Raw genomic sequence first — 25,731 nt, 5'->3', positions numbered from 1 at the left:
AAAGACCTCAAAATTTTGGTTTCTGGGCGATTCCTTCAGAAAAATGAAAACACGAGTCTAAAACAGCAAGATAGGTATTACGTAGTGATCTTCATCCCATAGGTATATCAAAGAGTTCTATTCAGGTTTTTTAAAAAAAATCGTAATCCAGTGAGGTTAGAATATATCAAATAAGATAGGTACCTACTCATAATGAAAGGTCACGTTTCACTGAGAAATGCTCAGTTTTGAGAGCAATGTTGAATCCTCCGTTTGCACTCTTTAAAACACCACAAACAAATTTGCAGAAAGTCTGATGAAATTTTAGAAAAAAAAAACAATTAAAAAATAAGGAAATGACCTCAAGATGATAAAAACCTGCGATAACAAATTACTCGAGCAACAACCCCCAAAACAATCTTTTAAAAAGTACTCGTAATATTCAAACTATCAACACCCACTTTCTATGTAGGCTAATTTTATATCAACGAATCCTCGATCATCACCATACTTAAAATTAACATCTTCGCTCTTAATTACCTCTATAATGTTCCTAATTCTGATTTTTTTTTTTCATTCTCGCCAACACGATAGGTATTATTTTTTGAAAGCAGTTTTAACGCGAAAATGCTCCGCCTCTCGATAAAAAAATTTCCAAACTGAGCCGGGAGCCGAACAAATAAACGTCATCAGTAGCTAGGGAGTGAATTATCCTCTCCGTAGTCTCCCTTTAATAGTCCTATTTCTATACCCTTATTTGTCATAACGTTTAGTTTATCTCTAAACTCTTTTTTCGTTTCTTTCTTTCTATTTTTTTTCCTATCAAAATCCTTTTTTATTCTTAGTTGTCGTATACGTCCGGAACATATTATTTTTTTGCGATTACGAAACAAAAGCAAACGAGCGATGCATTAAAGCGTATTTCACTTTATTTTTCATTGAATATTTCCACTCACGCCTACTATTTCTGAAACTGTTCGTCGTTCTTTATTTTACTCTCTTTTTTTTCTCGACTCAACGAAATATAGCATCAATATCGATAGAAATCGATAGTAGATGTATTTTTTTTTCTACACACTGTGTATTATCTCAAAACGAGTAATCCTTTCGACAAATATTTATTACCAGTTTCAGTTTTGACGTTTGTCGCATTTTTTTTCCACCTCATCGCAGTTTGGTGGGAGGTTTTTTCCCCAACTTGAATATATCGCAAGAATAGTACTTAGGTATAAACTAATGGTAAAAAAATATCATTTTACTCACCTTCCGATACAAAAACTAAAATTGAAGCAGCTAATGTATTAGGAGCGGAACACGTATAGTTCCCACTGTCTGCCTCCGTAGCGTCAAGTATTGCGAGCTTGCTTTGGGTACGTGGACTTGGATCCGTTTCCACCGTAATGCCTCCTCGAGACGTGTCGTAATTAATCATTTTAGAATTATGGTACCAAAATACGTATTGCGGTGGTTGTGTGCTCTGAAAATGTTACCGGTATAGTTTTGTTATTTATGGCAGAAAATTATTTAAAAACAGCTCACCGCGGTTATAAAGTTTAGATAATAAATCGAATGCCGCGAATATATGGGTGCTTTGCACACACGCATATTGTATGCATGTACGAGCAGTTACTTACCTTTTCTATAACGCAGATTAAATGTATCGGACTGCCTAGATCTACATGGTGGTCAGTAGGAGCTCCTATGATAAACGCTTCTGGTACGACTATATTTAAATTTACAAAATGCGACATGATTCCAGTGCCTGTCGATACCTGTGAACAGAAAAACCAAAAAAAAAGAATGAAATTTCACTCTCATAGGGATCTTTTTTACCTATGCTATATTGTACGGTAGGCACATAAAGAAAACGAGCACAGTAGAGTAAGAATAAATTCGCCAAGTACAGTAATAATCCAATGGTTTATAAAATCAACAAACATTTTGTATTTTTATTGCACTACGGTAGACAATAAAATTTAAATGGCAACGTCTCGGTGTAGCATTTTAAAACGCGACTATAAAACGCATCTAACAATCGAATTTCGCGCACTGTACCATTTATGGAAATAAACCGTAAAAGAAATATGGTTGAAAATTTTACGATTTGTCTTTATAGTCCTGTTATTATTTATTATGAAATGTATATACTTATACGAATCAAAAATGTAACAGGGTGACAAAGTATTATAGATTTTATAGCAAATGATGCTACTACTGGTCTAGCGAATAAAATTCTTTTTTTTTATTCTTTCAAGGGTACATTTAAGAATGAAAATGTTCTTCAATGGATTCTTAGGCACGTATCGTCCAAAATAATTTATAATATGCGGGATGTCTTGTCTGAAAGAAAGCTCCTTTCATCGGTGACATAGGAAACACATCTTGAGTTTGTGTACTTATGGTTGCCTAACCTCAAAATTGAGGCCAAGCTCTGGAGGGAAAAAGCGGAAAGAAGAACAAAAAATACGTTATGGAGCGTCATAATCATGTCAGGAGTTGATACAACGTACTGAAGCTTTGAGCTAATTTTTTAGAGCCCTGAGTGACCCTTCGTGGACCTCAAAAAAAATCAGACACGCTCCCCCCTCATGTCTCAAGTCTGCTCAAAACGAAGGAGTTGAATTAGATATGTTTACTTACACGAGGAAATTATAAAATCGCTTAGTAATTTCAACATTGTATCACCAAGAGGCTTGATACAAGTAGGTATAGATTGCTCCTCTGTAGCTTTCTATAATTCTAAGTGATTCGTCCAGGACTGTTCAAGTGTTCATATTACTATTCAGGATGTTTACTAATCAGAATATTCTTTCTATTAAGTCAGACGTTAAAAAATCTTGAAAAAACTGATAAATGACCGGTACCTACCTGAGTTCTAGTAAATAAAATAATTCTTGGTAAAAGAAATTAATGATAATTTTTGGTAAATTACTGGATACTGATGATTTTTGGTAAATTACTGGATACCTACTACTGGATACTGATGATTTTTGGTAAATTATTAGTTTGTTTTACTGGTAATTTTTGGTAATTTCAAACTTTAACTCTATTTTACTGGAAATTTTTGGTAACTCCACCTCAGTAATTACTTACTGGTAATTTTCGGTAACTCAGAAAATTACCGGTAATTTTTGGTAAATTACAGGTAATTTTTAGTAAATTACTTGGTAAATTACAGGTAATTTTTAGTAAATCACTTGGTAAGTTACAGGTAATTTTTAGTAAATTACTTGGTAAATTACAGGTAATTTTTCACAACTTTAAATTACTGATGTTTGGTAATTTTGACTCAGAAATTACTGGTAATCGCCTAATCGGAAACCACAAGAACTAATTCGCGATTTTTCTGAGGGGGGGGGGGGTTCAATGGGAATAGGTAAGTACTCCTCACTTAATTTTTCTCAAAAATTTAATTCATTATTGATTAGCTCACTTTATCAACTTCTTATAGGCTATCATCAAACTTAGCCTTCAATTCCTAAGTACATTAAGTGAGTACAAATATGTCGAATAGTTCATTTTTCAAAATTGTTCAATAAAACCATAAAATTTTTTGACTAGGTACAAAAATATTAATGAAAATTTGTTCTAAGAATTAAAATTCAATGGAAATCAATACGAACTGAAAGGACCAGAACCAGTCAGAAAAAAGGTGAATGTTAGGAAGCATCATTGAACCTTATTCAAATAAAATATTAATTCAGCGCCAAAAACAAAACCTTCTGCAGCAAAAATATTTGAATAATATTATCTACCTACTTTTGAGCCAAGAATCCAAAATCCAATACCAAAAAAATGAAAATCAATAATTTAATTCGAAGTTTTGTTACCTTGTTGTCACCATAAGCAATAGAACCAATAATTGCAGGAATGTAAGTCTGGCTTTTACTCCTTTCTCAAAAAAATTCAAGAACTTTTATCCAAAATTTAAATTTAAAAAAAAGATATTTTTATATCTACAGTTGAATATTTGTATCAACTCGCTAATTATTGACAATTGCCCAAAATTCAAGTAGGTAAGTTACTGCATATCGAGCTAATAAAAACAATGCGCACATCTTAATTAAAAAAACAAGGAATCCCACTCTGGGTACATTGCAGTAAGCCTAACAACTGAAGGATGAAATCGTGTGAAGAGCGTGTATGGAGCTTTGATTATACCTACTTTTGTTCGTAGGTAGCGTGAATAAGACACTCGACAACACGTCTCGAGGCGTTTTTGAAACCACGAAATGTCCCTTTTTGTGCGAAAGAATATTTTTCTCATTACGCAAATGTGTAGTAAATGACATCTCTCATCTCTGGACGAATTTATTCTTCAAACGTGTTTATACGTGAATAATTTTCATACACCTGAAAAGTCTAAAGGAAATAATTAAATTTATTTCGTTATGTGTAGACAGACACGTTGCGAAAAGGCTAAAAAAATGTCTGACAGTCGTAAATTTTGCGATGTGTAAAGTTACATACAAACACAATTTGATTTCATTCGTGATGAAATCACGTCAAGGTCAAGGCTGGACTTTATGCTGTATAGGTTGCCTACGGTGGGGTTCCAGGCGCTAATTTACTTATCATTTTTTTAAATATTTTTTTCGATGAGTTGGACTATGCAAATCACCATTTGAGTTGTACGATTAATGACTAAAATACCTGTAAGTATGATCAGTTGAAAACTTATGCAACTAAACTACTTTATAACGAATCAGAAGAATTTGAATTTCTGTGCCTTCATTTTTAAAAACACGTAAGCGTATCTACAGTATAGCTTCGGAGTAATTTGTATCCAGGGTTGTTGAATTGCTGCATCTCTCGGTGTAATAAATATGCTTTTGCTTCTATAAGCACCGATAAGATTGGATGATAGGAATAGTATCGACTAATTTATCTCGAACTCGAGTAAATAAGACAACGCGACGAATAAATTAATTTTTTCAACGTATAATACAATTTCTCATTCAGCATAATATGGCTAGAGTGAGCGAACCAGAAGGCGAGGGGGAGGTTGAGTAGATACGGTTAGAAACAGAATCGATTTCGACATTCCCGTTGGAATTGAAGAAAAAAGCACCGAAATCGATTAACTTTTTAATTGGGCGAACGTATAATTCGGTTATCTTGTTTCTCCTTTTCCGCCAATTTAAAGTCTCAAACAGACTGACACTTTTGGAAAATCTGTAACTATATTCGGTTTAGAAGCGTATCGGTTCGTTTCAGTTTGCTAATTTAAGCCTTTTTAAGTCTCTCCTTAGCGAGTACTTTAATTAAGTCACGTGATCCTATTTCAAAGGTTTAGAAAGCTTGTACACATACAAAGAGAGAAAGACAGGAATAGAAATTCTCTTTAAGAAAATTAAGTTTAAACTTTTTTTTCCTAAAGCACAAGCGGTTAAAAAAAAATCATTTCGCCGAAATGGTTAATGTGCCAAGCGCTGGTGGTTGGCTTTCAACGCACAGGCCAAATAATTTCGAAACGCGAGACTGTACTACTCGACGAACTATTAAAGAGAGAAGACTATAAGGTATTCACCAGAGTAATACGACCATAAAAAAAAGGACATCTTATCAACGCCGCAATCGCACACTCTTATTCTATTCACGAAGCGAATATTTATATTTCTCGCCATCGTACTTCTTTTTCACGGCTTGAAAAATTTTAATACCGGAGTCGTATCTGGTGTACTTTTGAGTAGGTAATATTATTTCACACGGTAGTTTTTTCTTTGCTTTTTTTTCTCCGTCATACCGCTCTTTATCTTGTTTTATTAGAGCGGTTGAGATATTCAAAATTACATCGACTGAGCTTGACAAATAATAAGGATTTTTCTCTTTCGAGGGTTTTACTTTCCGATGTTGTGAAAATTATCCTCGACACGTTGAGTGCAAAGATGTGTTTCGATTTATGTGCTAATAATGATATACGTTTTTGCCAAGCAGCTCTCTCATCGCGCACACACTGTGTGCACATCTTTTTCGTGGTTATGGAAAGGAAAAAAAATTAATACATCTGAAATCAATCTGCTGTACCGGATGTGTTTCTATTTTACGATATAGTCGATGTGCATTCGCTAAAACGACGAATTATTATGGTTTTCTTCCAATAAACCAAATGTACGTACCTATAGAGGAAAGTTAATGCTATAGATAGTGCAGAGAACAAGAGTGAAAAAAAGTTACCGTACGGTGCGCTTTGCAGACGTTGAAGTGGGTAAAATTGGATTTCACCAAAGTTGAAAATTCCTCTTTAATGAAACTAACTGGCAAAAATTATCCGCTTATAGCAGAAAAATGAATTATCAATCGTATGCGTAAGAAAACTTTTCTACATATTGTAATTCGATTATGTAAATTTTCGAATAACTTGGTTTGCGGTATTCTTAACCCTGTTGAAATTTGTGCTCGAATAAATTTAATGAACAAATTTAATTTCATGTCTTGTATTAAACAGAAGAAGGATTGCGGAAATGTGAAGAAAAAATTTTGATTTTGTTGAAGGTTGAAAAATTCAACAGTTTTATGGGCTTGAAAATGAGTGTTTACTAATTTCAATTCTTTATTATGCACAGAAGTCCTTTTCGGCCTCGTACAAAGATAGGTATATCTTAGCTACTGGGAGAAGTATTTCAAATTTATACTTAGGTGTAACTAACGTTGAAAAAAATTAATTTAAAAATTCAGGTTTTTAATAATTTCTTCGGGGGGACAAAAAATCAACCTAGTCTAGTTTTTTCCTGAAAAAATTATTTGAAATCAAGACTACAAGAACATGCGTTCAAAATCGTAGAAAAATTCCAAATTGAGATGTCCTGAAAAGTCTATTCTAAGTCATCACAAAAAAATGCATTTTAAACCACAAAAATCAAACTTTATTTGCGATCACTCAAAAAAAAATCGACACTAAAAAACTCATTAAAAATCTGAAAATCATCGTGCAAAAATTAATTTTGACTCGTTCATTAAAAAATAATCGTAGAAATCGCCACTACAAAAACATTTGTTTGAAAACACAAAACAAATTTTAAACTGAATAAAAAAAATAGAATTCAAAATCACTATCTTAAAATTTATTTTCTACTTAGGTAAAGTAAATCAGAAAGAAATAAAGTAAGCTTGTGAAAAAGTTCATTTGTAATCATCGCAATAATCGTAAACAACATTTTCATTTAAAACCACCATGAAAAAATTCTAAACTGAATTTAAAAAAATTAAATTCCAAATCACCACCGAAAAATTTATCCTAAACATCACAAAAATTATTCAAGTTATAAAAAATTTATTTATACACTGAAAAAAATTCATTTGAAATCATCTCGGGCAAATCTCAAACTGAATCGCCACTAAAAAAATGATTCTACGCGTATATAAGGTTGTAAGTAAATAACTGAATCTCTACGATGAAACGCGTCTGAGATCATAAAAAAATGCATTTAAAATCATCTCAGAAAAGTCCTTCCCTTGCTGGAAAATCAAATTCTAAATCACTGCCAAAAACTTTATTCAAAATTACCTTCCCAAAGAATCCAAAAATTATTCCACAAAAATCAATTTGAAATCACAAAAAATCCCAAACTGAATCGCCATCGAAAAGCTTGATTTAAATCATCACTATTTCCATTCGTACAAATTTCAAAAATTTCTATAACACCAGAAAACATTTTGAATTTTTGAGTTTTTTCCTTCAAAACATGAAATTAGCCTAAATTCAGATGAAAAACTCTTAATGTTTAAACATTCATAACCCTACTAAAAACACCAACCTAATAAACCAAATCTAAACTCCTTTCTTCACGGATGTAATAATCCTGCAATTATAACCCCACTCCCCCCACAAAAAAAAAGATCGAAAGTAAGTCGAAACTCAATTTTTAGCTGCTCACAGTTAGGTACGTATTTCCTTTTTTTTTTTTTTTTTTTTTTTTTTTTAGAAATTTAAAAGCATTGAAGAAATTGAAAAGCTTACTAGAATGCCCAGAAACGACGAAATTCGGATTCAGCGCGGGGGAGGGGTTTATTCATTTCAAGACTAATTTCTATAATTTTTACCAAGTCTTCCATTTTTTAAAAAACAATGACCACCGAAAGCGATCAATTTTAACTTCTGAAAAATTCATCAAAAATCGAAAAATTAATTTGGGTTGAAATTTTGGTTAAGGTGCTTTCAGACCGTGATCTTCTCAAAAATCACGATCCCGTTTAAATGGAAGGCAGACACTTCAAGAGGTTCTCTTTTCAGCATCTTTCCTGAAATACGTTCGCATTAAAACTCGATTTTTTTATTTTTCAAGTTTTTATTAATTATACGTATTTTATCGATACTTACCTACGTCGAAAATGGAAAGAATCTTGGTAAATAATTAAGGTTTTGATTTCAGAAAGAAAGACACGAAAAGAAGGTTCAAATAGAAAACATTGGTTGGTTATAAATTACGTCCTAATTTCTAATTTATTTTCAATAACGAATTATAATTTAATAAGCCATCATTTTCTTTCACCTTTTTCGGAAATATTGAATTATTAATTTGTTTGATTTATATTCGTATTTCAAGGAGAAATTTTCGATGTAAATCAACGGATAGATTTAATTAAAATTCGAAAACTTTTTTTCGTTTTTCCGGGATGACGCAAATTAAAACAATCGCGGATACTCGTTTTAGAATCGCAGCGAGCAAGTACTTTGGTGCACACGATTGTAGGTACCTACTCGTATTATAGTACCTGAACGTGTGTCAAATTGAAACCGCCTTTGTTTATTGTTTTTTCTTTTGCTTATTTCGAAAATTGAATATCTGCTGGAAAAGGTTTACATCTCGCGACGTCGAATAAAGAAGGTTGATAAATTCCACTGGAAAATTTACAGAAAAACAACGTGCCAAGTTTATAAAATTTATTAAAAATATCGCAAGTATTTTAGTACATGTATAAAGGCAAAGCAAGATGGTAGTAAGCACGATGAAGCTGAGGCAAAAGCGTGAAATTACTCGCAAAATATCGGATACCAATTTACGGATGGGTTTAGCTCGCTGTCGTCATTTTTTTTTTCATGTATTGAAAATAGCAAAAACATTTTCAACGTTACGAGTACAAAAGAAAGAAGCCGAATTACTTTGACGGAAATGAAAAAATTCCGTAGACAAATTTTCGACAAAAAAAAGAACTTCAAAGCTTATAAGCTCATAGTATAGAAGAAAAAGATGCTGCACGTATAAAGAAACACACTGGGGTCTAGTAAAAAGACAGAGAGGGAGAAAGAAAGACAGAAGAACGAAGAGCAAAAAAAAGCATTGCCAAAAGGAACTAGAGATGGGAGAACTAAATAATTGGAAAACTAGCAACGAGCCGGCGAAAGGTAATTAAAAACTATTTATTGTTCCTTTTAAGTTGAAAGGAAAACTCTCGAGGTTTTTCATGTTGGTGTGGCCTGATTACGCGGTGTGCTAAAAGAAAGAAAGGAAAAAAACTAAAGCAACGTACGCATTTGGTCGGTCGTGTCTTTTATGACGGCTGATATTTCTTAGGTATTTTTTCGGTTATATGGTACCTACCTAGTACCTACATACAAGAATTCCTCATCTCGTTTGACGCTCAGTGTGTTTGGCCGGTTCAGTGTACTTTCAATTAAATAATACCAAAGTACTGTTCGCGAGTACGTTAACTTTACCATTTATTCAATTATATTTCTAGACGTTTTCGTTGTATTGCGTTTTCGTCTACGTTTTTAGAGTTGAGTTTTCTCAGTGTCTCTTGGACACGTTTTTCTCATTTCGTTGCGGAATTTACGATCGGAATGGCCCTCTTGAGCACATATTAAGGGTTAATTTTTTTGCCAAGAGGTTGTTCTCGTGTTTTAACACGCAATCGTAACGAAATAATTCCGTTTGCGTATATGTGATAATAGTGCTGAGAGATCTGATGGTTGGTAGTTCTTTGTCTGGAATAGACATTAGAAAACATACAACGAATTTTTAAGAATATACTCAACTTATGACTGAAATGTTTCAAGTACAGCAGAGATTATCTCAGATTAGTTCTGCTAAGTCCTTGAAATATTGACCCACAAATTTGTCAAGGTAAAACCATCATAACACCTTAAGTTTCAGAGGCAAATGATCAAATTTAATCAGATTAGGTAAAAATATATCAGTTATTGACCTTATTGTCTGATTTAGCCAGACCCATTTGAAACTGTCTAGATCTTGGATCTGTTCAGTTAGGTAGGTATAATTACATATGTAGATCTGATCAGCTTTGTTTGAATGAGATCTGATCAGACCTAATTGAATCTCCTTTCAAAAAAAACATTTGAGAGTCGAAATGTTCACCTTCGATTCAAACAAGATGAAGATTTTGGGAAAGAACATGGTTTGAAACTTCCACCACTGAAATTCCAAGCTGCCTAAATTGATTTTTCGACTTTTTAAAAACTCAAAATTGGCCTTTTTTAGTAATTTATATTTTTTTAAAAAACTGAATTTTACAGTTTTGAGCTATTCTGAAGCCTATGGCACGATTTCTGATTTCTCCAGAATTTTTGAATCCCTCCAAATGGCATGGAAATTAATTTGGACTGCCAAAACCGGGTTTACATCCAAATTTGGGCCTATTTTCAGACAAACCTCATTTTTTTCAATCAGCATCCTTAGGAAAAACATTTAAAAATCAAAAATTTTGTAAGGAATTTGTTTCAAGTTTTTAAAATATGGACGAACCCTTCAAACAGTCAACAGGTTGAATATAAGCCATAACTGGATTTTTTAGCTCCCAAAATTGATTTTCACTCTTTCTGAAGAAATTTTAAAATTCTGGAGAAATAAAAAATTGCATTTGAAGTTTTGTAATGTCCAGAAATAGTTAAATTCGAGTTGGCCAGTATACATTTTTTTAGTTGAAAAATCTTTTTTTACAGATCCAATCAATTTTCTCTCAATTGGTTAGGTATAGTTTAGTCCAAATTTCTAGGTATGTTGAGCGATTTTTTTGGGGTGAGGGGGGATGTTTGATTCTTCCATACCTATAATACTACAAGAACTTTGATAAAAATTTCAGAAAAATGCATCAAAGTTTACACACTATCAAAATTTATTCAATCATCTCCTCTTCCTTCTGCAGCTCCGTTATTTAAGCAATCAACGTCCATTAAGGATATGAAAACCATCGAATACTTTTGAAATAGTTCACACACGAGGAAAAAATCGTCGAACGGTATAATCTTGAGTAAATAAACCTTTTGAAATACATGATCGGCAAATACGCGTGTATAAATATTGAAAAATATTAAGAAATTTGAAACCATCGTGATGTTTTCATTTCCATACATTATAAGATTTATTTCGCAAATTAGATCATATCTGTTGAAGAGAGAATAAAAATACAGAGGGAAATGGTTATTTACAAACGCATATAATTTACTCACGCAGACATCAACGTTTTTTCGCTCGAATGTCACATTTAATTTTGACGATTCGATTACATTTCTGGTGAAAAATATGCTCTAAAATACTTTTTCGTTTCCGTTGAAATGAGATATATCAAATTCGTGTTCAGTTTTCGCAGCATCTTTTCAACTTTGAAATGATTTTTAGCCTAATTTTATTCAAAAAATTCAACCCACACCCAAGTATTGAGCTGTATACTTTTTTTTTTATTATTAAAATCGTCACGTACAACGTACCTATCTGGAGTAAATTACGTATTAGGACTAGCAAAAAAAAAAAATGATTATTTTTCAATTTACTTGATTCATCAATCGTGCATGATGTTGCTATAAAACATTACCTACCAATATGGTACCCTTTACCTATTGAAAAAAATTTATACGCACACCGACATTGTTAAATATTACTGAAAATACATCCCGTACAAATTCAAATAAACTGTTTGTATTTTACCGTCGCGTACCAACATCGACTGTAGTAGGTATGTGTACGAGTATTTTTTTTCACGATTTTGTAAATAGGTTACACGAAGAGTGGATACACCTAAGTATGTAAAACAGGGGATAAATTATCGGCGTACGATGTATTGTGTTTACAATAGTCGCAAAAACCGATGAAATTGGATTTTATTTATCGTGACGGTAAACACGACTTTACACCCGAATTTTCGCAGGCAAAATTCAAAACACACACCATACATTCACGCGACTCCATATACAGCTGCAATAAATTATCGCGAAAAAATAGCGAAATTTTTACATTTCAAATTATCTTTGAAAATGGCGAAATCAATATATTTTCTACTCGATTACAAAACTCCAACTCCACGCGTATATACCGAACGCAATACCCATATATCCAGTTGAGAAATTACTAAAGAAAGGTGTAAAAAAAGAAAATAAGAAACTAGCGCAATTTTCCAATATTCCCAGTGCCCCTCGACAATGCAAAATAACATCGAAAATTCGATACCGATGTAATTCAAGACTTAATCCATCTTCGGTAACCTTACAAAAAAGGGTTTGGGTAAAATGACCTGAGAATGAGGTCGTTATTCTTTTCCCTAACTTAACATAATCATTATTAGAGATCATTTCGTGGAGCTGATGGAAGATTAGACTAACTGTTGAGGAAATTCAATTTATGAAAGTTTCCATACACGAGTATACCTAGAAATGATGATCCGTAATGATAACGCTTTCTTCGATCACGAGCTGGAGAAAACGTAGAAAAATTTTATTCTTGAGACGACTAACGCAATTTTTGATTCAACAAGAAAAGTAGGTACATTACCGCCATGAAGATTTTTAAACTGAATATAGAAAAATCAAAACACCAAAAAACATTCCACCAGATTGAATTTAAGGAGTTTTTGAATTTCGAATTCGGCTCATTTTCTATGAAACACTCATATTTAATCAAATTATGAGGTGATTTATTTGAGTTTTTCTCATAGGTAAGGAAAAAACACAGCTTGTAACATAATAAATATAATACATATGGTAGGAATAGTATTAATAGACTCTCAGTGCCTCGAAAAGGAAGTTCATTTTTCTTCCTGGCACACCAAAAATGCCTCAGAACATGATCATTGAGCACGCAGGTACATATTTCAACGAAATAATGAAAATTGAGTTCTGCGCCAGGAGCACCGGATACAAATTCACTACATTTCATGGCCTCAAGTTTGTCCATATATTTTCAAATTTTCACGAGTTTTTCAATTTCAGAGGTTATAACCCCACCATCAATAATAGTATCCTGCAACAGCCAATTTTGCCTACCTTGCTATATTGAAAGGAAAATTCAAATTTTGAAAATGTAAGGCATCATAAGCCGAGTGTTAAGAAAATGTGCTCCTGGCGCAGAGCTCGTGTCTCATTATTTCCTTCAAACGTAGAGCTCAAAATTTGCATTATATGGTACCTACATTTTTTGTGAAGTACATATAGAAGGAACAAAAAAATCTGTTCCAAAAACCAAGTGCTCATTGATTTTATGATAAGTACAAGCTGTCCAATCAATTCTGAGCCTGTATTATGGAAAACAGTTTTCTTTGTCGATTTCACTTGATGAGAAATTTTTTTTTGAACAGTGCAAAGAAATGCATCTTTAAAAATTCGATCACATATGGTCACAGCTAGATGAATCTGTCACCAAGAAGTCATCCAGACAGTCAAATATGAATTTTCTATGTTTTGGTGACTTCTTGGTGACTGCCTCACCAAAAGTCACCAAGCATGAAATCAATCATATATGGTCACTTCTTGGTGAATTTGTCACGTCATCACCAAGAAGTCACAAGACAGTCAAATATGAATTTTCTGTGTTTTGGTGACTATAGTCACTTAGTACAAAATCGATCAAATTTATGGTCGCTGCTTGGTGATTGGTGAATCTATCACCAAGAAGTCATCAGACATTCACATATAAATTTTTTACGTTTTGGTGACTTCTTGGTAAAAGATTCACAAAAAGTCACCAGAGTTCATCTAATAATTCACCAATTATTCTGGCTTAGAAATAGTGATCCCTTTACTTTAGAAACTAGTTTTAGTATTACATATAATCTTTGCTGTTTGTTACTAAAATAAGATTTCATAAGTTTTTTGACCTAGAAATCTGGAATTTGGTATGTATCCTATTTTCGCCTTTTCAATTTGATTGAGAATGGTTTTAAACCGCTTTGAGCAAATCTGAAGCAACCATTAGATATTTGAATACCTATTCAAATCTATACAAAATTTTACATAGGATTCTGTGCCGAAATTAATTTGTATGTTTTTATGGCACTGTTTGAAAATTTGAAATTTCTAATACATACATTAGCTAGTGACTTTAGAACGGTTTGAAACCCCCTTCAATCAATTCAGGATGTTGAAATTGGGGTACAATGACGTGCCTAAGTTTCAGTTTCACAATTTCATAGGGTTGAATTTTGTGGACTTTTCAGCTTTGAAAAAATCTACTGGAAGCTTCAGAACTGCCTAAAACTGTTCAAACTCGTTTCTAGACAATTTAAAAGGTAGATAATAGGGTTCATAACAAATTTCGACTTTCTAGCACAATTTGACAAAATGTTTTTCTGTTCTGGTACCTATACTTCACATATGATGTATAGGAACGCAATTTGTTGAGCGTACAATCACACATTTACAGTAAATAATGAGACAAGAGTTCTGCGTCAGGAGAACATTTTTTCAGAAATTTGTGTTTCTACGCGATTTCCTACTAAATATAAAAACAAAGAATGTCTAGTTTGTTAAACCTACTAATTTCAAATATATTTCATTTATGTAGTTGATAATGTTGATATAAATTCCAGCAGGTAAATTTATTTCGCGAGAGGGCAGGTAAGTATCTACGTGTAGGTAAATGCATAGAAAACATTATCATGTGCAAGACATTCAACGAATTCTACGTATTCGTGTTCTTGTTATTGTTTTTTTTCCTATTTTATAGCATGTTACACTAAACATCTTGTTAGTAGCAGTTCTTTAGAAATGCATTGTCAATGTGTCAAGAAAAAGTGTCACGTAATGCACGTAGCTGTGTTCCATTCATTATCTTACAGCAGAATCAGCATCACAGACGGGACTTTATCGCCGTAGCAAGGTGTATTAAAGCAGAAAGTTTTCCACTCAATACACCTTGGGGGAAACCTCGAACCATCGGAATAAAAGGAAAAATAATGTGAAAAAAACCCGCGGACCTTCAACTTAAAAGATATATTGCGTAAAAGTTGAGTAACCTTTCTAATTTTGAAATGGATATTTCATCGCGAACACTTGATATTACATACAGAGGAGGACAATGGACGATGACGGCGTCAGAATTTCGTACCTATATTATACGTACGCGAACGTAGAAAAAAAAAAGCATCATCAACGATGAATGATACGTACGAGTGATACGGCGCTGAAATTATACACACGTTGAAAGATGAGTCGGCGTGGCCGGAGGCAAATAGGGTTTATAAGGCACACATGTGTATAGTATACATAATGGAGATGGCGGTGAAAAGCGGGTTCACGTACAGTAATTTAAAGAAAAAAGCTTTCATTACCCGCTGTTAAACGGCAGCTCGTACAGTATTTTCCATTTTGGGAATAACTGTTCATTTATTATACATGAAGGTATACCTTTCCATTCAGTCGAGATAATTTATAGAGACTATTTCGTCCATTTAATGTATATATCAGCTGCTTTGATATAACCGTTTAAATTCAGCCATATATATTAACGGGGAGAGCGCCACGCAAGCGTGTAGGCGGGGGTGCGCGCAAGGCACAAGATAGACTGACTAATGGTGGAAGAGACTTGGTTAACAGCGTCGTCTCGACATTTATCACAAAACCTAAAATACCCTCTACCTGGGAATTTGATTCTTTTAAATTCGCGCTACTAAATTCACGACGCGACGGCGTGCTCCATGTGTACAAAGGCGCTCACCGCACACCTTTGAAATAAATGTGGCGCGAAAAAATCGCCCATAAATCAGTGCACCGAGGTACAACCTAGTACCCCAAGACCGCTATCTTATTGCGTTTTTTTCTCTCTTTCCGCTGGTCCGCTGATGTGACGGTTTTTTCTACCGTCATGTATAACACTGCGTCATGCCGACGGTCGCTGTTTATAAAACAGCTAGGAAAATTAGCATTTTACGTCGTCGTCGGTGTGCCCAAAACGAGTCCTAGGTGGCTGAAATTTTACCCCGTGTGTTTGAAAGATTGGATACATTACCTACCTACATTCTTTCGGTGCAGTGAGGGGATGGAAATGTAAAAAAAATGGGATAGATTTATGGAAAGTAAAATTTTAAAAATGGAGTAACATTTCCTGAACATTCACCATGAAGAACTCGTTTCTGAGTTTCTTAATTTTCCATGTTTCTATTGCCGTTGGTTGTAGGTAGGTATCAGAGTACTGCACGGTTAAGTTAAAATAGCCGGATAACCGCCGGAGCTATCGGCTAATTTAACTACAGGTTACAAACTGCAGTTACTTTTGTCGGCGCGCGCAACCAGCGGTAAGTTAGGTTAATAACCATACGTTAACCGCATTCGGTTCTCTGGTGTCTCAACAATACATTTTGGTGACTCATCAAACAGATAAGACAGAATCGAACATTACATTTCCGATAAGAGCGCGGTATAATCGCAGGTAGTTTAGTCATTTTAACTACAAAATTATCCGCATAGGCTAACGCTAATATAACTGCTTTTGGATGAGTTATATTTGGTAGCTTACCGCACACGACACGCGACTAACGCAGATAACTTTTAACTATACCGTGCAGGACTCTGGTAGGTATATGTGTATTTCCCTCCCCCCAATGTTACAAATCACCCATCCAAGTATTTGGTTTAGGAGTTGAAATCCAGTACCATGGCCAGAACCTGAGGGAAGAAAGTTGTTTCCTCAAAAAACACAAATTCTGGTGGGTCAGATTCAAAATAGAATGAAGAAGAGAAAAACAGTTCAATGTTGAGGTTTGAGTCCTGTACAATTTCTTTTAGGAAGAATTGCTCGTAGGTATATACTAATCCTTTGGTGTACCCTAATATTTGGTGATATACCGACAATTTTTTGGTGAATTACCACCCTGTAGTATCTGTCAAATTCCTGGTAATTTTTGTCAAACTGACCATTTTTTGGTGAATTACTGGTAATTATTTTGTAGATTATTTTTGATTTTTTCGTTAATAATCAGAAGGATTTCTGTAGGTAAATTACCGGCAATTTCCTTAGTAAATTATTAGGTTTTTTGGAAAAACTAATGGTCACTTTTTGATAAATTATTAGTTTTTCATGGTAAATTACAGGTAATTTTTTGCTGAATTAATAAAATTACAGGTAGGTAATTTTTTTGTAAGGCACGGGGAATTTTTTGGTAAATTACAGGTAATTTTTTGGTAAATACCAGTAATTTTTTGGCTAAATTTCCAGTAATTTCTTTTGGTGAATTAGGGTAATTTTTTGGTAATTTACGGGTAATTTTTTGGTAAATTACTGGTAATTTTTTGGTAAACTACTGGTAATTTTTTGGTAAATTACTGCTATGGTAATTTTTTGGTAAATTACTGGTATGGTAATTTTTTAGTAAATTACTGGTATGGTAATTTTTTGGTAAATTAGTAAAATTACAGGTAATTTTTTTGTAAAGTACGGGGACTTTTTTGGTAAATTACAGGTAATTTTTCAGTAAATTACAGGTAATTTTTCAGTATATTACAGGTAATTTTTTGGTAAATTACAGGTAATTTTTTAGTAAATTACAGGTAATTTTTTGGTAAATACCAGTAATTTTTTTGGTAAATTGCTTAGGGAAATTACTGATAATTTTTTAGGGAAATTACTGGTAATTTTTGATGTACTGTTGGTAAATCACGTAATTTAATTATAAGTAATTTCTTGTGAATTTTTGATAAATTATCAGTATTTTCTAGCCAATTACTGATAATTTCTGGAAAATTCTTGCAATTTTCTGGTACCTTTAATGCTTGATGAATGACAAGTCGTTTGATAAGTCTTGAAGAGCTTTCGTTTTATGAAAATTTTTGGTAAATTACTTGTTTCAGTTTTCCAGACGTGGATAGGTTTTTGCCTTCGAACACTGTCGAGGTTTCTTTTGTTTTTCAGATATTCTGTCAGACTTTTAAAACTTATCTAGCAGAGTTCTGTTTTTTTTGACATTTTTTGACAAAACAAAATCCAATTTGATTATTTCATTTTTTATTTTTGAATTTGCAATGTGTGCCAAGTAAACGCCACTTAGCTTAATTTTATTCAAATTATTGTAAGCACATCTAAAACAAGTAGATATGTAAATTCAAAATTATTCTTAATGCATCAAATTCATCATTCGAATACAAAAATCTCCATGATTTTTCGCCATTTTCAAACCCATACTCATCTCTTCTGCAAACTGGAAAGCCTAAAAAAAAACCTCGCAATATTCCTCGCCATTTCGCCGTATGAAAATCTCATATTATTGATTTATATATCTATTAAAGAAACGAGTAAAAATAGCGAAATACCCCATCATCTCGATCAACACAAATAAAAGTTGCTCGATTTACCTTGTAGCACATTTTTTGGTTGTAGTATTTCCATATTGAAGTAGATGTATAGCCATTAAAATAAATTACATTTTTCAAAAAACTCGGTAAAATTTTCTCTTTTATTTTGTGAATTTATAACAGTGATTTGGTACATTGAAGCTATTTTTTTCCTATTCCATAGCCCGAAAAATAAAATCCTCCCCCAAAAAAGCAGTCTCAAATGTTGGAAAACATAATAATTTTTTATATTTTTTTTTCGCCTTACATTTCAGTTGTTTACATATTTCGCGGCGCGCCATGTTGTTTTCTTGACGTTGGTGGAAGAAAAAAAAATTCATCGAAAATAGTGAAATGGGAAAATAAACGTTCTCAATGGTAACGTTTATGTAAAAATAACGCCGCCCAAGCAATAGACTTGAAAAATAATTTAAACCCGAGTTTTACGAATAAATTCACCGACACGAGTGAAAATAAAAAACCGAATATGGCCGCGCGTATGACCAATATTGACCATAATGTAACGTGGCTTTAAAAAATATAAATTCTTACACAAATACCCACACATGAGTTAGCATAGGTGGACGAGGGCTTGTTTTAGAACCACGTTGTAATTCTTTGCACGATGCAGGTGAATATTTTAGAATGAAAATTTTACTGACGTACACGAGCCAAGAAAAAGAGAAGAGAATTTCCAGCGAAATAGTCATTTTATAACGCACCGTATAGTCATATTTTCTTTTTCATTCTACCGTACACGATATAAAATTGTTTTTTGAACAAAGGATACGCCAGGTAACCTTAACAACACTATAAAAACGTTCAGCGATTCGAATTAATGGAAGTAGCATCTTCGAAAAAAGAAAAAGCTTATTTCTTAATTTGGTCATTCAATTTGAAAATCGATTCTTATCTGGAAGTTTCTTTGTGTAAGTGCATACTTTACACCGTATATTCGGATCGGAACGTGAGCCATTTAAATTTAACAACACGTTGCTAATTTTGAGCCTCCTCTTCATCCCTTATGGCATCATTTTAGGGCCAAATATCGTCGTGTAGGTATACATATACTGATACGCATGCCCAATCGCCCATTAAATGCTCTTTATTCGGATCCTGCCGGCGAAAAAATTGATTAAAATTCACCTTTACTAATTTAAAATGCATATAAGTAAATGATTTATTTTTTACAACTCTCTTATGAGCACCTATTTAACTGGTAGGTAAGTATTCCTTTCACCGCTAAAATCATCTCGAGAGTATTTTGCGCATAATAAACATCCTTATTGCATTTCCAAACAAAATTACAATTGCATTAACGCTATTATCAACGTCTCTGCGCCGCTAAACGCATAAATTAAATAGCTCTAAGGTTTGCTAAACATTCTTCTGTGTTAACATACACAAGTAGGTATGCACGAGTATGGCATACTCTAGCGCCGTGGCGCGTACATGTAGATATACATACTATAAACTGTATGCATCGTTTTCATATGCATACACGCTAAATACTCTTAGCACGTTCACCAAAGCGTAATAAATTTACCATTCTCCCGTTGACAACGGCTACGACGTTCTAAACGGGTTTTAATAATTTTCTACTTTATTTGCGGTGAAATTTATGCCGCAATTAAAATTAAACTAGTCATAAATAAATGATATATATTATTACGTGACAAAGCTCCACGCTCGTCCGGTTTTCAAGCTAATTACAAAAATACACGTAACTCGAGAAGCTCATTTGTTCATTGTTTCCAAACTTTCATCGGCCGCATATTGCCGCTAAATTAATCAAAAGTTGGCCAAGGGTCGGCGTTGATCTGAGCGTTGGTAGGTTTCTGAGCAGTTTAAAGTTTTAGTGGGCTGAACCTACTTCTTAAATTCTGTTTTGATGATCGTCTTTAATCGATTTCTCATATTCATTTGTTCAATTTAGAACAAGTATTTGTAGTGGGAGAAAATTACGCACTTTTCTTCCACCTCAGTGGGAGAAAATTATTTTCTGAAATTTATTTTTGGAAAATTCTTCCACCTATATTGGGAGAAATTTATATCTACGCAATTCTGTCACCTATATCGTGGGAGAAAATTATTCTGTCTCTGTACAGATTGAATTTTTTCTGGTCTCTTAGGCTAATGCATATTTTTCTGTCCCCTTAGTGACAGATTTTCGACCAGTTTAGTGACCAATTATGATGTCAGTGACCAAACCGCGGCTAGTTTCACTTCCTATTTAGTGGTGGTGGCGCTTACGACCAATAATAATCGCGAAATTACCAAATATCAACGATTATACTCGAACGTGACGTCATATTTCTGGTAGTGGCGCTCAGTTTTCCACCACTTCCGCATTATTAACTAATAACAATCAAGTTTTTTTCAACAACATCCCAATTTTCGACTACTGTAGGTTATAAAAACTCCAATCCTAGACAAAAAACCTCAGTTGATGCTCGTTTTTGTTGTTGTTCGTTCTTTGTTCCTGCAATGTTCCTGCAACTTCATGGAAGGTAGTTGGTAAGTAAGTACTAAAACTTCCGATGTCATCGTTTCATCTCCTTGGACTGGGCAGGAGCCCAGACCAACAGAAGAATCCGGATCCAGATCAGTTTGTGTTCAAGTTAAATAGGTATTTTGATCATACAAAACCTATTAAGCTAAATGGATCAGACATCCACGACTCGGTCATTATTGTCACCATAGACAATATTATTGTCCTTAATACTGTTTCCTCTTGGATAAGTTAGTGACTCTTGTCTATATCTCGGATCGCTACCTGACAATTAGTAATGAGATAGGCACTTTAGGGCCAACTTTATTTTCCTATGTTTTTCCTCAAAATTCCTTTATTCTGATAAGTTACTTCCTAAGTACATACAACAAGGCGGTCAAGTTATTCCAATAAGGTCTCTTATTTCGATAAGTAACACAAAATTCAAAAAGGACAATTTGTTATAAAATGTCATAACTTACTCTCAATTCAAATAATTAATACAATCATGTTAGGGTGGTTCAAAGAACAATAGAAAAAATTTTCATGCTTCAATTTTTTGAGATTACCCCCTAGAAGTGTTCCTTTTGGTCAGAAAACACTTGACAAAAAATTTCAGGTCAAAAAATAATATTTAGAGGTCGCGCATGAGAGTTAAATGTTGAGAAGGTATGAGCGTGATGAGCAAAAACTTCCCACGGTTGCGCCCCGGGGAACGCAGCGTTGCGTCCCCTCGTTGGATCAAAGCAGATTACAACACGTTATCCCCTCTACAATGCATGATAAGTAAGTCTAGTCCTTGGTGAGCTTTTCAAGATGTTATTAATGATGAGTCAGCGACAATTTTTCAATTCCGAAGATCACTGAAGTCTGAAGGTGAAAATATAACTTACGAAAGATTTGAAAAGTAAAGAAAAAAGTAGGAGTATGAATAATTTGAGGTTGTATTATTCTATTCTACTTTGAAACCAAAGTGAAACAATTTATGGGATAAATTTATGTTTATAAGATTCAGCACTTCTAGTTGATTAGTTGATGTTTTATCAACTATTATCAATTTAAGAGCTATTACTTAGTAAAGATAGAATTTTTTAATTTCTGAATTCCATAATTCGGGTTCAAATGAATTCTACAGCCGAAAAATCATAATCAATACTTTGGAATAGTTGTTTTAAAAATCTCAAAAAATTGGTATCACTTAATAAGTTGTAGTGCGGATGCCACTCTCAGTACAGTTGCGTAGAATCAACCCTGTTGAGCTTCGTTGCGTTTCCATGTTATTTTCAACTCAACATGTTTTAACGATGTTTTATGCTGTTTTTTAACGCAATTTTACTGAATTTTGTTACAATTTTGTCAGCGTAATTTTGAATGATTCTAAAACTTTTGAAGTAATTTCATAATGTTGTAACATATTTCAATGACATTTTATGCAATTTTCGCTGAATGTATCCAAATTTTCCAAATTGGGAAAAAACTAATTCTTGAAAATAAAAAATCATACCTAGGTAGGTAAAATATGAATGAAAGGCTACCATATCTTATGGTGTAGCCCTCGGATTATGTTCGTAACTTACAAATAACAATCATTTTATCGCATTCACATGGAGAATATGGGTACAATTTTCCTCCATAGTGTGAAACATTTTTACCTTGAAAATTTGCGATGGGCTTATAATTTCAAACAATTTGTCTCCGTACTTATCAATTAAAAAAATAGGCCGATATTTTAGCCAATAATTCCCCTACGAATTTAATTATCCGTCGTGGGATAATTCTGTTGGTAAAATACCAAACCTAGCGAATAATGAAATTAATAAAATGAACTAACAACACTACCAGACTACACACTAGTAACCGCATAAACGACAACGGATAGGTACTTTAAAAGGTTATAATTTAACTGTGGGAAATAATAATACTTTGCAGCGACAATATAGCACAATTATTCACCCCATCAACTTCGCGATATCAATTTAAATCACAGCTCGCCATAAAAAACCGCATACTCGTTAAAAACACGGCGTATATTTCGCAAAACGTCGCGTCTGTCGCGTACTCGCGAGTATTATACGATAACGAAAGTCGAAAATTTACTCAACGCCGAACCCGAACATCAAATAATAATACCGTAATGCAACTCAACGAGAACAACAATTATTGAAATTGAATGTAATAGTTTATTACAAGCTGTGTTAATTAATTAACACCAAAACGCAGATTTAATGGGTGTAAATGAATTAATGTTGTAATATTTACCCTTCTCGTTTAGTTAAAATGCTATAAATTGGTCGTTTTACATTTTCGATGATTATAACATACAGAAGCGACTAATTTTATTCCCAACTCAAATAAACAGATAAAAATCTGACGTAAACTTTCACCCTAATGAAAAAGCTATTTGAAAATGTTGATGCTCAACAATTTCCATTACCACGATTGAATTCATCGTGTAACATTTCAAAATAAAAGTATAATAAAATCGTTTCTAGTGGATAAATATGGTTCGCGTTTTGAGCGAAAAATTAGTATCGAAATTTTTTTTCTGTGTAGTTTACTTATGGTACAACTTACAAGTTGAAATTGATACCGGTATTTTTCCTAAACTGAGTGGGTGAATCATTGAACCAATAAAATGATGGAATCTGAGATGCTGATGTTGTTGTAAGTGCTATGCAGAGATTGATGAATAATTGAATATGATGTAGAAATGCAACAAATCCTGAAATATGAAAAAGAGAAGGAATAATTGAACCTTTATTATTCAAGAGTAAATCTAATTTCACCCAAGCCCTCTAACCTTTCATTCAATCGACGAAATTAATACACAATTAATTAACCTAGTTACTGAAAACTTCTCTCCTAACTCATTCTATGTATATCCTCAAACACGCGGTACACGTTCGATACCTTACTAAAAAAAAGTATAAAATTAATTTCAACGATTATGTTTTATTTTCTAGCGTCTCTCTGCCCTAAAGCTGAAGGGGGAAAACCTCGAATACCAAAATGATGTATCGATTCGGTATAATCAATCAATCTAAAATTATAGCATACACGAAAATGCATCGAACAGTAAAAGGAAATTGAAGCTCGTTGGGGAAAAAAAGCCAAAGAGAGAATTCCTTCAAAATATCCAGTGTACCGGAAGCAATATCAATGTGGCGACAAGGGTTATACAGTGGCGTGTATACAGCTCCATATATTTCCCAGACATACCCAACAAGTTAACAAATTTAAAAACATATTGCCATATTTTGCGTTCAAAACCGATACTGTAATTTGGAAAAATTACAGGTATTTTAGAAAAAGAGAGAGGAAAAAAAAACGTCGTAAATAAAATTGCTAAATTAAATATGAACCTCGTAAAACTTCTTTTACGATTCTTTCAGGCAGGCATAAATCTTTCGTAGTAGATTGCTTTCCTCTTACAGTAAGATATAGAGGCGCCCAGGCGCGCGTCTTGTGTACAAGACGCCGCGCCGCAACAGTATACGGATAAAATTTGATTAAAACTACATTCGTACAAAGTCGATATAACCCCTTAACGTTCATTCCTTAATTAATTCATTAAACGATCTTCATTTTCTTTGCCGGCAGAATATAGCCGATATATATAAACCGCATTATACGCCGGTTCTCGTTAAGAATTCATTAAAAATTTTCATTCGACGTTGAAGCAGGCGAACGCGAGCTCTATGTTCGAGTCGAAAATCAGATCCAAGCCGATGTAAATTTTTTAATGTTAAATTAAGTCGGCAGGGTTTGCGGAAAATATCAATTAAGCCTAATGAGATGGCTCACGCAGGTTATTAAAATTTTACACCGGGTTAACCGAATAGTAGGCTGTATTTTTTATTGGTCGATCTTTATACCTAATGTTTTATAATAAATAGCCGAGAATTACCTATAATCTTATCGGAATAACGTAAAACGCCATCACTATCGTGATAGAATAAATTCGATGTGGGTTTAATGTAGGTAGAAAACCTACGTAGGTAAATTACCTTACCTACTCTACAAAATAGCATCGTATTATCGATGATCAATGAAACTATATAGTAGAAGGGTGAGCTTTGTGTAGCCCATGTCATGCAATCGTATCTCACATATTACGAGCTAAATTCATCGCAAGTATGAATCATACCCATTGTAATTTACCGTGATTAAGTAGGTACCTATATCAATTCATTTATATTTTATTTCAGAAAATTTGAGCGAAAGAGCGAAATTCTCGAAACGAAAGTATGTCTATATACTCGCAGATACGAAAGTAGAAAATTTATTGAGAAATGAGTATTATTTGAAAAAAAAAAAAAAAACGGTTGTAAAGTCTCTTCTTCAGGGAAAGTTTTGAATCATGAATAGCTAATTATGTTTCTTGCTTAAATTGACTCAATTCTTGGAATTCAAAACCACCTAACTGAGAAGTCTGTCTGGCTAAATATCAGAATGCTATTTTTGTACAATTTTACCAAATTCATTAACTTTTTTGTCAAGTTTTTGAATGTACATACTTAATACTTCATATACTTGATATCACTAAAAGTCTACCTATTTCAGTTTCTTTGGAAATTTCAGAAGTTTGTCAATTTATCCCATGGTTTTAATAGTCTTACCATACTTATGTTAAAATTTCATAGGAATTTTTTCGAAGTATTATTAAAAGCCAGAGAAAAAATTGTGAAATTAAATTAAGACTATAGCCAAGTTTTTTCCTAACAAGTTAAAGACAGAAAATTTTAAAATCAGATATACCCTACATATT

The 25,731-nt window shown here is 33.3% G+C and overlaps 1 protein-coding gene across 2 annotated transcripts in view; it reads right to left on the bottom strand.

Moving 5' to 3' along the window:
* dpr12 (defective proboscis extension response 12) overlaps window positions 1-25,731 on the bottom strand; it is a 433,627-nt gene that overhangs the window by 17,467 nt on the left and 390,429 nt on the right. For both annotated transcript variants that reach the window (XM_065351525.1, XM_065351524.1), the window contains 2 exons: window positions 1,614-1,751; window positions 1,243-1,456 (listed from right to left, as the gene is read on the bottom strand). In XM_065351525.1, the coding sequence (XP_065207597.1) occupies window positions 1,243-1,456; window positions 1,614-1,751 (352 nt within the window). The remainder of the gene's footprint in view (window positions 1-1,242; window positions 1,457-1,613; window positions 1,752-25,731) is intronic.

The sequence above is a fragment of the Planococcus citri genome, chromosome 2 (assembly GCF_950023065.1).
Source record: "Planococcus citri chromosome 2, ihPlaCitr1.1, whole genome shotgun sequence".
NCBI lineage: Eukaryota > Metazoa > Arthropoda > Insecta > Hemiptera > Pseudococcidae > Planococcus > Planococcus citri.
The sequence above is the reverse complement of the archived record's forward strand: the minus strand, read 5'-3'. Positions and strand labels throughout refer to the sequence as shown.